General features: G+C 30.2%; 1 protein-coding gene across 8 annotated transcripts in view; it reads right to left on the reverse strand.

Annotated features, from left to right (window-relative positions):
* Positions 1 to 15,447, reverse strand: part of LOC142322438 (uncharacterized) — a 92,529-nt gene extending 77,082 nt beyond the window's left edge. For 2 of the 8 annotated variants that reach the window (XM_075361530.1, XM_075361532.1), the window contains exon 1: positions 7,719 to 7,850. Coding sequence is in view for 1 of the 8 variants with exons in the window: in XM_075361526.1 (XP_075217641.1) it covers positions 15,246 to 15,329 (84 nt within the window). In the remaining 7 variants the exon portion in view is untranslated. Of the gene's footprint in view, positions 1 to 2,988; positions 3,191 to 7,718; positions 7,851 to 15,245 lie in introns of those variants that run through there. The other 6 variants (XM_075361528.1, XM_075361529.1, XM_075361526.1 and 3 more) reach the window with 6 other exon arrangements.
* Between the last annotated feature and the right edge of the window lie 216 nt (positions 15,448 to 15,663).

The raw sequence follows: 15,663 nt of genomic DNA on the forward strand, positions 1-15,663 counted from the left end.
GAAAAGAATGAATGATACGAGTATGTCAAAATGAATACTGAAGAAGAGACTGGATGAATAGTGAACAAAGAGAGGCAAAGAATGGATTTAAAAAAAACCTGAATAGAATATGTGGAAAGAGAAGTAAAGAGATGAGAGAAGATAAGGAGATGCCAACGAAGAGGGGAGAGAATAAAATTTGGCTGAATATTCTGCAACTCCAAGGAATGTAATGAGATATTATGACAAAAAAAGGTGAAGAAAAGAGACAAAAAGGTGGCATTAACAGAGGTTGAAAGTATATAAGAAAGATAAGAATAACTAACATAAAAGTTATAATATTGTAATAAAAAGGAATGATAAACAAGTTAACTTAAGACAGAAATCTAATTAACAGTTCAAAACAAAAGCTATAAAATGTAAACTTTTCCTGCATTTAAAAAGTTTTAAATTACAAGTACATTAAAAAAAGAAGGATTTGTTGCTAATAAAGCTAAACTTTTTAGAAACTTTGTTTAGAAATAGCAAAAACTATCTATTTATTAATTAACAAATTTAACACATTGTGACAAGACTGACATAAAGCTCACACAACTGTTAGAATGGAAATAACTGTTTTCAGTTGTTAACATCAATTTGATTAATGACTATAATAATAAAATGAATTTCCTTTAAATCAATCGCACTAATTTTCAATAGATTACTGCTGAAATATTAATTTACCTTAAACCAATAAAACGATTGATCGCTACTAAATAAAAACAATTCACTGGAAGGGGTTATTCACAAAATAATTTTTTTACCAAAAAGGAGGTTTCCAATATGTAGTTAAAATTGATCACTGGGAGATGGGGCAGTATCAATTAACAGGATATCCTTTGTCTAGTTTGGTTTAGGGTACAATGAAATTTTCTTGTTTTTTAACAAAAGCTTTTCTAGGGTTAGGTGAATGAGACTCAGTAAAATTTCCGAGATGCTCTACATAAAGTAGAGCATCTCATAGATAACAAATAACAAACAATAAGATTAAACAATAGATAATAATAATAATAATAATAATAATAATAAATAACAATAGATAACAAATAACAGATATAAATGGATAAAAAAATAGAAAATTAAATTTCATCTATGACTGTTATTCAACAGTCTATTAACTTCAACAATAGCATAGTAGTTCGTATAACAATACTGTTGTCATATCATGTCAGGTCTGCAAACTGGTAATTTGTAATGTTTTTTTTAAGATTTTAATTTACATTTTCAGTGACAAAGAGCAAAGTTTTGGCTTTTACAAGAGCAATGACCCCTAGATCAAAGATTGTAATTGATGATTATTCTATTGAGTACGTCAAGTGTTTTAACTTTCTTGGATGTAACAAATCTTATCACAGTAAGGTTAAAATAAACAATAAGACCGAACGAGTCAACAGAATGAGTAGCGCAGTGAAACATGCTTAAAAATAAAATAAGATGAGAAATCCTCCTGAAATTTATCAGGTAATGTCAGTTCCAGGTTGTTTATTGTCCAAGACATGGACAATAAGATCGGCTCACAGGCAAACACTGTAAAACAGACTTTTACACCATTTATATTTGCGTATTTTTACTTTATATTTTAATTTTTGTAATTAAATATATATATATATATATATATATATATACACACACAAGATGATTTAGGAGGAAAGAGAAATAATTTGGGAACCGATTTTAGAGCTTGAAATTAAAAAGAAGGGTTCGTACAAACATACGTCCGAAAACAGTTTGTAATCGAGTTACGGCTAGCAAATTCTTTAAGAAGAATTAGGAAGAAGCCGTTTCCCGTTAGATACTTTACTTAGCTAATATATGTTGTCGCGTAACAAGGTACTAACCTACTGAAACTGAAATGATGTTCAGTCGTACAAATGACACCTTCACTTCTTTCACCTCAACGAAGGCTGTATATACCGAACATCATTACTATCAGAGAAAGCAATTCTTATTGGTACCCCCTATACCAGAGACGGTTTATAAATATCACAATCGCAAAAAAGAATGCGACAAATTAATGGATTCTTTCTTCAGGAAACGATACATTATACACAAACTCCAATCCGTATGGAATGTAGTAATTAAGTCTACATCAGATAGTTATTCTACCGATATAATTATTTGTTTCTTATTATTTGTTTCACTTTTACAAAATTAATAACAAAAGTTATCGTAATCAATTTTTTTTCATAAAATGATCAACAGTTTTGTAAAAATAAAATCGAACTAGCGAGTTACAAATTAAACATTTTAATTGCAGCTAATTACTTGAAAAATTTATTTTTATGAGTAAATCCAGTATAAACTTTTCTTTATACTTTTGTTAATGATTTTTTCTTTATAAATTTAAAAATTATAGTTTTTATGAATGAAAAAAGTCAAGGAAAAGGGCAATAGTAGTAGATTAAAAAAATACCGCTGCCTTCTCTACTTTTGAAGTATCGTGTCACATGAAAACAGTCTTTTTTTCCTGTTTAGCCTCCGGTAACTACCGTTTAGATAATTCTTCAGAGGATGAATGAGGATGATATGTATGAGTGTAAATGAAGTGTAGTCTTGTACATTCTCAGTTCGACCGTTCCTGAGATGTGTGGTTAATTGAAACCCAACCACCAAAGAACACCGGTATCCACGATCTAGTATTCAAATCCGTGTAAAACATGAAAACAGTCTGGTTTGATTATAGTGGATTTGTTCTTCTTTTTTTTTTTTTTTAGTATTTTTGTAAATAAAAAAATTAAAATTAATTACAATATCTTAAAAAATAATAATCTTTATAATTGTACAATTTAATTAAAACGTTGTAGTGGCATCAACTTGATCGAAATTATTTTTGAAAAAATTATTCTTCTAGGTTAAAAACGCAATATTATTTTATAAACAGCAAATATTACAGTACGTGATAAGAAAACAAAAATAATAACACTTATTTTAAGCTATATTAAAACAATATTAATATAAAAAAAAACTTACCTCGATCAATAATGAAGGTCATTAACCAAAAAAAAATAAACAACGTATAAGAAATAGTTAAACAAGAATGACCGCAGACACGAGGATCCAAATTAAACTGCATATTACAGCCCATCTGTAATGTCGCTAGATTCCATAAGCTTTCGTTCTCTGCCACGCACGTTATTTCTCTGTCGCTTCAAACTACGTCCGAACAACAAACCTGCAAAATAAATTATGAAAATTAGCGCGCCAACTAAAATGTATTGCCTACACTGTACTGTTTCTCCTCTCATAATAACAACCGACAGTATAGCATTAATGTTTTACAGATTTGAAAACTTTTAATTTTACAAAATAATAATTGAAACCAAATTTTCGCTTAAACCTATGTATACAAAGTTAACAAAGGAACGTAACCAACGTTAAACTGTAATGTTAAGGTTTTCAGTTATTTCGTTTTACCTAATATTCAATTTACGGATATAATTTACACTCACGCATATTTTATTTTAATTTTAAAAAAAAAACTAGAGAGCGCCCGTTCATCTTTTTTACTAAATATTGCTATTTTCTTTTAATATAAAAAAGTTTATAAAAAAACGTAATAGCGTAAATAAAAATAAAAATGTTACGTCACCACTTTAGTGTCACAAAGTAGCATGCTTGCCTGCTACACCAATGGTGTCGGGTTCGATTCCCTGTCAGGATCTGAACACAATTTTACAATAACTTAGACCATATCGTCTTTAGTCACAGAGAAAAAAAACAAAAAAAACAGGATCATTTATTTTAATATAGATAAGAAATATTAATTAGTACATAAGGGGGTTATGATATAAAAGGATTATTTCTAAATTTATCTCAGCAAGCCGACTACCGTATTTCACAGTAGAGCCCAGCCCGTCTATAATACAAAAAAGCGCGCGAACACAAACGTGCAAACACACATTTAGTATGGATTTATCTCAAAAATTATACTTAGATATTACAAAGTAACTTATAATTTTTCGCGTCTCACTGCATTTTTGTAATCGATTTGTCACCTCGGTAACGCAATAGTGAAACTGACTATACTGAAAGTCACAGGTAATTAATACTTCAGCACGTATCAATTAATCACCTCGCCAGTCGCCGAGGTGGAGTAGTAATGTCTTCCCTTTTTATCCGAAAGGTCCCGAGTTCATATCCCTGTCAGGCTTTAAATTTTAATTCGCTTTAGAATTGAAATACCGTACTTCTACACACAACCACCAACCTAATATTATGGTGAATATTTAATAACAATAAATTATTGAATTAAAATAGTATTATCGTTTCCGCGAGCAGAAAAAGTCAGGTTTTTGTACTCGTCGAGTTAAAGCCTCATATAATTTCCAGTTCGTTTCGTTATAATTTCTTAAACGTCCTTTATTCAAAAAAAATTTGGAATTTTTTTAAAGAAGATTAAATTTTTGTATTAAATTTATGTTTAATTTTTAGGGTACGGTTACAGCTCGGGAATCACTCCATATATGTAATACTTGTAGGGAGTTTTATGCGTTAAAAAAAAAAAATTAAATTGAAGATTCGATTATAGAGTTGTTATCAATTGCACGCATAATCGTTATTAAAAAAAAAATTTTAACTCAATTTGATTACCACAGAGTTCAATTTTTCTAATGTAAGTTTTTTTTAAAAATAAGTTCGTAAAAAGATTAAAAACGAAAGAAAAAGGATTTAAATAATGAAAATCTGGAGGTTCGATTCTCAGTTTAAAAAAAAAAAAGACTGACAAATTGAAAGTCGCGATTTCGATTCTTCGTTTCCGCACAAAATCACATACTTAACGTTAAAATAAATATTACATAACGTTAAAGAATAGACTTGATCTTCCCCCAAAACAGAGTTTTACTTTATTTAACACAGTTTCATTCAAAAATACTGTTTATTAACGATAAAAAACTATATTTAAAAAATCGAGAGATATGCTGAATGGTGTCGGATTCAATTCCCGGTTTGGATAGTAAGTAGTTCAATTCGTAATGTATATTCGAGTATCAATATTAAAAAAAATCTAAGTTGAAGATCCTGGGTTCGACTCTCACAACATAATCCTTTTCAAAACATAATCGCATTTAAAATATTTATAAAATATTTCGCCTAGAATCAATTTAGTCTCCATACAGTTAAATTTATTTATTTAGAGCTAATTAAAAAAACAAAAAAGGATATTGAAGAACTAAGTTTCGATATTATTGACTTACATCCGTGCTGCTTATACGTGTATTTAAAATACAAAATAAATAAATAAAAATGATAAAAAAAAATAAAAATGCCGGGTGGTGTGAGAAAAAAAAATGAACCGAAAGACTCTATTTTAGTCAGTATTATAAATTCGTTAATTATTATACTGTTAAAATTGCTTTATGCAGTTTAACCTTCAACACAGCTGTTGTGAAGGGTGGGGGTACCACTCGTAGCAACGGGATTGTAGACAGCCGTCGCCGAGCAGTTCCGCAGATGATGCAGTATGATTTATATAAGTTATGTTACACTAAATAACCAGCTTTTTTTTATTAATTTATTTTACTCGTATTGACAACATACACAGTATCTACAATTTTTTTCATTTCCACAGCGCCAACCGTTATGTATTGCATCACAGGATGAGATGAGATGGCAATTTTGTAGCGTGTGAAAATGCCATGCCTCATCGGAATTCGAACCCGGGACCTCCGGATAAAAGGCCCCGCAATTAGTCGAAAAATGTTTGAGATATGGAGGTCCGAATAATCGACGTTTTAATAAACATTAATCTCAGATTATATTTAATTTGAATCACAATTTTGTAACAAGAAAATCTCTGATAATTCGAGTACTTAAACAAGCAATAGTTTATGTAAATTTTACGGATAAATAAAATATGTAAGTCCGGTTAAACGAGAGTCGGATGTATAAAATCAGTGATTATTTTACTAATTGTATTATAACAACATAAAAAAAAATTAAAATAAACAAAAAAGTTATCAAGTATGATTTTTAAGTTTTTAACACTAATACATAAACGATAAATATCAAAGTTCATTGACCTTATTGTCAAACAAAGAATTTAACACGGTTTTTTTTTTTTTTTAATATATAAATATAAATAATAGTAAAATAATAATATGATTCATTATTAAATTAAAAAAAAAAAATAAATAATAAAAATTTTACAAAAATATAAAAAATTATTTTTTTCATTCATCTTCCTTACTGGTTAGCTTGGAAAATGTATTCTATGTAAAAGTGTTGAATAACTCAAACGCAACGCAGTAAATTAACTGATGCCGATCTTGGCTGCCAAAGGGCCAGGGGGGAAGGAAAAGTCAGGATAATTGGCAACATAGGCACCTGTTGTAGTCACAATGTTAGAGCTGCGATTATATACCACTCCGTATTAAGAATAGTATTAGAAGAGAAGAGAAGTAAGAGAGAGAGAGAGACCATCTGTCTCGCTTCCTCTCCATCATTGATCCCCCTACCAAACCCTCTCTCAATTTCTCTCCATCGCCCTCGCTCTCTCACACTACCCGCTCTGTCTCTCACTCGACCCCTCCGTCAATCTCTCTCGCTGTATGCGGTGGGCTACTTAAACATGTTTGTATTTTTTCAATTTTCTCACTCAAAGTGCATTTTTACAAAAACTTTGTAATAAAAAAATTGACCGTTAAGGTTTTCGACACTTTTTAAATTTATTAATGCCTTTCCGTTCGTGAAAAAGCTTTAAAAAATTTCTCGTTGGAATTATAACAAAAAAACGGTAACTGTAAATGAAAAATTTACGTAAAATTTAACCTCTGATCCAAAGATTTTTCCCGACAAGAAGAAAAGTTACAACGTCGTTTGTAGTAATAAAAAATTACGCGTATAGAATTTTATTTCGAAAATACGAGTACATCGTTAAATTATGTTACTTCATAAATTTTTAGCTTAAAAAATATAAAGTAAACACGGGAAATGTTAAATATAAAAATTTGTAATGACTGTTTGTTGTATATATGTCGTACACTTTTTACGAATAATTTCTGCTTTAAATACTATGTACGCATAATTATTAAGATATATGACAATTACCCGGGGTCGAACTCAGAACCTCACATAAATTATAAATATCGGTCGCCTTCTACAAACTCGCTACCGATGTTTTTTTCTTTTCTTACGATTAATTATTGTTAAATATATATGTTAAATAAAAAATACTATAGATTTCTAAAAATATTTTTACGAATTTAATAAAATGATTATTTGTAGCTTTCTTTCCTATCAAAAATTATTTTTTTCAAATGTTTATGTTATTCCCTATACATTCATTTATGAATATTTAACGACATTAACCGAGATCGGTGAAGAAACGGTAAGCTATTTTGGGTGTCGAACCCAGGAGCTCGACTAAATCGAATTATTTTCTCGCTTAGCACGATTCATTCTCGTTACCAGACTTAAAACTTAATATATCTAATATATCACTCACGAAATACCCTTTGCTTATATCAGTTTAGTTAAATATATACACCGTTAATGGCCAAATAACCTAAAATACAACCATATAACTTGTCTCTCTTTATTTATTTATTATTATTAAATTTATTTTGTAAAAATCAATCGGCGTTAACTGGAATCTAACATTTTTAATCTAATAAATAATTTGGGTAATACATACACAGAATAAAACTGCCAATTATGGTTTAAAAAATTGTAATAATATTAACAAAATAAATAAAACTCACCTTAAATCAGTAATAAGGAATATCTCAATAAAAAGATGAAATTTGGATAACGTTACATGTAGATCAGGTTAGACTAAACAATACTGTTATATGAAGACAATTTCACTGCGTATTCAGTCGCCTATCTACCGATTATTCCCGCCAATAACTAACTACAAGACAAAACATCTCGGTGAATTTCTTTAGTTACACAACACATAATGCTTCTCATCGTCTCCCCACTCCGGAATGACGTCATCGATAGACTATTTTAAACGACAAAATTATTCAATCTAAAGTTTGGTTCGCAAACTGTTTCATTCATCATCAAATTTTTTTAACAGAGATCATCCATCATTACACGTCGTCTAATATTAAATTGTTTTTAAAATTTACTATCAATGTTGCCGAACTTATAATTAGATAAAATATTAAAGAGAATAAATTTTCACTTAAAACTATAAATGGAGAACAGCCAACCGTACACAAAGGGGTTATAACGAGATTCTTACTTATTATTTAATTACATGTAATAATCATTTTATATACGTAATCAAGTTCAATATAATTTACAATCTACAATACAATTTTGTTATTAAGTATTACTATATTTTTTAAATATCAAATCAGGAATTTAAAAAAAACAGTATTAATCTTTTTTAGATGTAACTGACCTCCGTGCTATTAAAGAGGTAGCTACTTTACCTGCTAGACTAAAAGTTCCAGATTCGATACCCGGTTACATCTAGGAAATAGGACCTCAGAAATGAGTCAGAAAAAAAGAAAAAGATTAACCGGATTAAAAAAAAACTGAAGGTACTGGGTTCGGCTCTTTGAATTAACGTTTTTTTGTTTTTTTTTTTTAATATTCATCTTAATTTGCACATAAAAATAATTCTTAACCCGACAAGAAATTCAAAAACAAATAAATAAAAACCGTCATCAGACGGTGAAAGTGAACACAAAGCTTAAAGTTGCTTTAAGTTGTTTTATTTTATATTTTTGACTTTATTTCCTGCCACTGGGTAAAGGGATATATAAAAGCGATAAGACTCTGTTAAACTTGAACGTACGTGACTGGAGTGAGGAACGGCTACATAACTGTGTACAGCAACAAAACGTTGATGAGACAGGGCGGCAAGGGACTTTTATCTTCATCACGTATTATAAAAACAAATATTCATAATCTATTTTATTTAAAATAATTTATTAATGTCAATTGACAATATTAATATCCAGTTATATTTTCTCTTTAATAATGAAATAAGGATGGCAGTTAACGGTTTGGAAAGAAACATAGTTATTATTACTTTTTTTTTTAACCTCCGGGATCACCGTTAGGTATTACTTTCAGAGAATAGGATGAATGATTTGTAGCGTGTGTGAAAATGGCATGCCTGACCGGGATTCGAACCCGGGATCTCCGGATGAAAGGCCGAGACGCTACCATTCGCGTCACGGAGGCCGATTATACTTAGTATACTTGATTACTTTTTTTATAATCGTCATTTATTTTTCTCGGAAAACCACAAAAAAAATTCATTTAAAATAATGTAATTCTAAAATAAATTAAAGTTTAAAGCAATTTTTTTTTAAAATTATTGATTACAATTAAAAAATACGTTTATAATAAATTATATTGAAAGTGTTATAATATAAAAAAACCTTTCGGCAAGCCGGAAGGCGAATGTAGATTTCACCGGTGCTAAATTGGGGATAAAAAGATTTCCACCTTAATGTTAAGAAAAACTTCATATTTACTCGATACAAAAATAATTTGCACGTGAAAAAAAGTTTCACATGTTTAGCGTACGACAATTTTAGCCCATCTTACAATTCCGGCAATATTTTGGTCGTCCCTTGCCGTAAGTAAGGGTTGGTCATATCAAAAATTGTTTCGGACAAAAGTTTTAGGTAATGTTTAGAGGAATAACGATCACTTTAAACCGATTCGATAATTGTGCCTATTAAGGGAGGTATGATTTTTTTTTTGTCTTCAAAACCCCATTTTTTCCACCCCATGGGCCAATCGTTAGTGATATCAAAAAACTTTACTTACATATATTTTAGGCCCTTATATGAACTTGAACAGAAGTTCAATATTTTACTTAATAAGAAAGTTATAGCGATGTTTGTTTTTTTTTCGAAAAACCCACCCCATTTCCACTCCCATAGTCCGGTTTTTCCCATTAACGAACTCGATCGAGATTTTGGGCAGTTATATTTTATGTATCAATTTGAAAGTGATTGGCGCAAAATTACGGCAGTTATCGTCCATAATATAAAATAAGTGAAATATATACATACTTATGATATATCGTTGAAAAGCTCTCAGTGAGGGCTTATTACTCCCAATTTTTTTGATTTTCGGCACTTTTTGTTCAGTCGATTGCAATCAAAAGGGATAGTGTACAACTAGATGTTACAACAGTCCTAAATAAAAAATTACAATCATCTAAAGCTAATCGTTTTTGAGTTATGCGAGATACATACAAACAGACGTCACGCCAAAACTTGTAAAAATGGATTCAGGGATGGTCAAAACGGATATTTCCATTGAAATCTGAAAATTTTTCACGATCATAATATACTTTCTTTACTTCGTACAAGGAATTAAAAACTATTAACTCGAAAATTAAAACTAATGAATTCAGTAATCTGTATTATTAATAGAAGGAAGTAATAATAAATAAAAAACTAACATTAGTAAAATAAAAAGATGGCTCTGAACAAAATTTACTTCCTGTGATAACTTTGTACGTAGTGATGATTGTGAGGGAGTGTGCACGTGAATGGGACCAGATAGCAAAATTTCTAGAATGTTCCGATTCTCGTCCTTCAATCTGGTTCGCGCCATAATTCGTCAACAAAAAAGAACTGCGTGTGTCAAAATGTGTTACGTTGATGAAAAATTATATTTGTTTATAATATTATTACCGGTTCCATTACATAAAGCAATGAAGAAAAAATAAACCAAACTTATATATATATATATAATCTAATCTTTTCTTTCTGATAATTTGTTAAATTAGTATTACTGTTATTAACGATTAAAGTTGTCAAATACACCAAATAATATTTCTTTACGATTTGTAGCGTCGTTATTAAAGCCGTATCAAATTTTGTTTACTTGATTATTTGTATTTGGCGAACATTATTAATATTTACGAATATTTTAAACGAATCTAAACGACCGTTCAGAAAAGAATTCAACATGTAAACCAGGTAAGTTCTTTTAAAATTCTTATAAAATTTATATATAGATTACTTTATACATAATAAAAATAATTTGCTTTCAAGTAAGTTATACATTTCTCTTTTAGTATACACTAAAAGAGAGGTTTCCGATTCTTTTGTAGACTAAATTTTTTGTATTTAATTTCTATTTAAATGTCCTCTAATAATTGCTACTTATTAATTATTTCGGGTGTCAATATTTTATTTAAATTCTGTTTTTTGTTTTTAAAAAAAATTTAGATTTCTGTTAATAACAAAATCTTTTATCTGTGTCTGCATTTGATGATTAATAAATTAGCTATATATTTTAAAAAGGTAAAATGGCCTTTATTGTTACATGAAATACTTTAAAAATATTTTCTCGCTTTTTTTAAACTTACATTGATGTGTTTTGCAGATCAAAACGGTCGGTTTTTATGTTAGGTGGTCATATTTATTATTAATTTTTTTTGCAACAAAAATTTATTTTGATTTTTTAAAATATTTTTTATTAAGCGTGATAACTTACTAAGGTGGGGACTACTAAGGAAGGGGTCACCAGAAAATTAAAAAATAACATTCTACGAGTCGGAGCGTGGAATGTTAGAAGCTTAAAAAAGGTTGGTAGGCTAGAAAACTTAAAAAGGGAAATGGATAGGGTGAATGTGGATATAGTAGGAATTAGTGAGGTTCGGTGGGAAGAGGAAGGCGACTTTTGGTCAGGTGATTTTAGAGTAATTAACTCAGCGTCAAATAATGGGCAGGCAGGAGTAGGTTTCGTGATGAACAAGAAGATAGGGAGGAGAGTGGAGTATTTCAAAACGCATAGCGATAGAATCATTGTAATAAGGATAAAATCAAAACCTAAACCGACAATGATTGTTAACGTCTATATGCCTACAAGCGCCCATGATGATGATGAGGTAGAGTGTGTATACGAAGAGATTGATGAAGCAATTAAACATGTAAAAGGAGATGAAAATTTAATAATAGTTGCAATTGGAATGCAAGCATTGGAAAAGGCAAGGAAGGAAATATCGTGGGTGAATACGGGCTGGGCAAAAGGAATGAAAGATGGGACCGACTTATAGAGTTTTGCACGAAGTATAATTTAGTAATTGCCAACACCCAATTTAAAAATCATAATAGAAGAATATACACTTGGAAAAAGCCAGGCGATACTGCAAGGTATCAGATAGATTATATCATGGTTAAGCAAAGATTTAGAAATCAACTCGTTGACTGCAAAACTTACCCTGAAGCAGACATTGATAGCGACCATAATTTGGTGATAATGAAATGTAGATTGGGGTTTAAAAACCTGAAGAAAAGGTGTCAGATGAATCGGTGGAATTTAGAGAAGCTTGAGGAAGAGGAGGTAAAGAAGATTTTTGAGGAGGACATCGCAAGAGGTCTGAGTAAAAAAGATAAGGTAGAAAATGTAGAAGAAGAATGGGAGAATGTTAAAAAGGAAATTCTTAAATCAGCAGAAGCAAACTTAGGTGGAATAAAGAGAACCGGTAGAAAACCTTGGGTTTCAGACGATATATTGCAGCTGATGGATGAACGTAGGAATGCTAGTGATGAAGAAAGTAAAAGGAACTATCGGAAATTAAGAAATGCTATAAACAGGAAGTGCAAACTGGTGAAAGAAGAGTGGATTAAACAAAAGTGTTCAGAAGTGGAAAGAGAAATGAACATTGGTAAAATAGACGGAGCATACAGGAAAGTTAAGGAAAATTTTGGGGTACATAAATTAAAATGTAATAATGTGTTAAACAAAGATGGTACACCAATATATAATACGAAAGGTAAAGTCGATAGATGGGTGGAATATATTGAAGAGTTATACGGAGGAAATGAATTAGAAAATGGTGTTATAGAGGAAGAAGAGGAAGTTGAGGAGGATGAAATGGGAGAAACAATACTGAGATCTGAATTTAAGAGAGCATTAAAAGATTTAAATGGCAGAAAGGCTCCTGGAATAGACGGAATACCTGTAGAATTACTGCGCAGTGCAGGTGAGGAAGCGATTGATAGATTATACAAACTGGTGTGTAATATTTATGAAAATGGGAAATTTCCATCAGACTTCAAAAAAGTGTTATAGTTATGATACCAAAGAAAGCAGGGGCAGATAAATGTGAAGAATACAGAACAATTAGTTTAACTAGTCATGCATCAAAAATCTTAACTAGAATTTTATACAGAAGAATTGAGAGGAGAGTGGAAGAAGTGTTAGGAGAAGACCAATTTGGTTTCAGGAAAAGTATAGGGACAACGGAAGCAATTTTAGGCCTCAGATTAATAGTAGAAGGAAGATTAAAGAAAAACAAACCAACATACTTGGCGTTTATAGACCTAGAAAAGGCTTTCGATAACGTAGACTGGAATAAAATGTTCAGCATTTTAAAAAAATTAGGGTTCAAATACAGAGATAGAAGAACAATTGCTAACATATACAGGAACCAAACAGCAACAATAACAATTGAAGAACATAAGAAAGAAGCCCTAATAAGAAAGGGAGTCCGACAAGGATGTTCCCTATCGCCGTTACTTTTTAATCTTTACATGGAACTAGCAGTTAATGATGTTAAAGAACAATTTAGATTCGGAGTAACAGTACAAGGTGAAAAGATAAAGGTGCTACGATTTGCTGATGATATAGTAATTCTAGCCGAGAGTAAAAAGGATTTAGAAGAAACAATGAACGGCATAGATGAAGTCCTACGCAAAAACTATCGCGTGAAAATAAACAAGAACAAAACAAAAGTAATGAAATTTAGTAGAAATAACAAAGATGGACCACTGAATGTGAAAATAGGAGGAGAAAAGATTATGGAGGTAGAAGAATTTTGTTATTTGGGAAGTAAAATTACTAAAGATGGACGAAATATAATTTGTTTACATCAAAAATGAATTTAAATGTCAGGAAAAGATTTTTGAAAGTGTATGTTTGGAGTGTCGCTTTATATGGAAGTGAAACTTGGACGATCGGAGTATCTGAGAAGAAAAGATTAGAAGCTTTTGAAATGTGGTGCTATAGGAGAATGTTAAAAATCAGATGGGTGGATAAAGTGACAAATGAAGAGGTATTGCGGCAAATAGATGAAGAAAGTAGCATTTGGAAAAATATAGTTAAAAGAAGAAACAGACTTATAGGCCACATACTAAGGCATCCTGGAATAGTCGCTTTAATATTGGAAGGACAGGTAGAAGGGAAAAATTGTGTAGGCAGGCCACGTTTGGAGTATGTAAAACAAATTGTTGGGGATGTAGGATGTAGAGGGTATACTGAAATGAAACGACTAGCACTAGATAGGGAATCTTGGAGAGCTGCATCAAACCAGTCAAATGACTCTTTAGTCCTGTTACCCAATTTTAAATGTAATTTATTAAGAAAGAGAAATTTAGGTGGAATAAGAAAATGTATTTGTTACAAAAGAGATTTAATAAAAAGCTATTACTTACATAATTGTTAAAGAATATGCTCAAAATGCCCACCCCTTGCAGTTGCACGGACTCTTTTCAGCATATTAGCAGAAGCCTTTTTAAGAGTCGCATTAGAAATATTCGTTGTAGTTGTAATATTGACTTTCTGTTCATCAGTAATGTGAGGATTGTTTTTGAAGGCCTCAGACTAATATAACCCCACAAAAAGCAGTAAGGAGATGTATGTTCTGGGGACGTTGGAGGCCATAAGACCTTATATTACTTTAATTAGAGTATATTATAACCTATAGAAAAGTTTGATACTCAAATTAAGTTGTCTTCACGGTTTATATCAACTGTGGAGTCAATTAAAGGTAAATGATATTTTAATCAATATTCTGCTACACAACAGAATATTACAATATAAAACATGTTATGCAGTATTAATAATACAGATTTACTTATTTTTAAAAGGTTGTGCATCAAATACTGATAATGTTATAAAAAAGCTGGGCAATAAAAGTAAACCTAACCACTGAAGAGAATATTCCATAACATATTAAACAAATTATTATTCTAATAACAGTACTGCACAAAGTACAATTGCACCCTTAACTTCATTAAAGTTAATGTTACGTTATAATAGACGCATTAATGCGATTAGATGAAATAAAATAAACAAATATTGTTTAAAAGCTGCAAGTTTTAATCAACACGAATACATATATAATTCCATAGCTAACTAATCTCATTTAAAATAAATCCTTAATGCAATACTGAATATAACTATAATCCAATAAAATAAAAAACTTATAATTTATAATTATTCTTTAATATCAGAATACGTAAACAAAAAAATATCTATCCAATATAAACACACAGTATTTCAACGGAACTTACTTGACATCCCTTTTTATGATGAAAACCGACCACTAACACGTGCAGAACTGGGTTTTCTACTTTATTATAACCGTTTTCACCCATTTTAATGATTATATTTAATGAAATTCAAATACTATTTGGTATAATATATTTCGCTACCACTTTTTCTCCGCCATTACCGTATGTGAACTATAATCAGATAAAGAAACGAACACTGGCATTCAGTAACAAAACATCTGATACGATCGGTCAAATAGCAGGTGTACAAACATTATAGATTTTATAGACAGGTGGTTTAAAATAAAAAATATACAAATAATGTATATTTTTGTAACATTAACACAAAGAAATAAATAATTGTCGGTGTTTAAATTGTTTAGTTACTTCAAATAAAAAAAAGGTTACAATGATTAATTTACTTGATTGTAAATTAATT

Source organism: Lycorma delicatula, chromosome 3 (assembly GCF_047948215.1).
Source record: "Lycorma delicatula isolate Av1 chromosome 3, ASM4794821v1, whole genome shotgun sequence".
Taxonomy (NCBI): domain Eukaryota; kingdom Metazoa; phylum Arthropoda; class Insecta; order Hemiptera; family Fulgoridae; genus Lycorma; species Lycorma delicatula.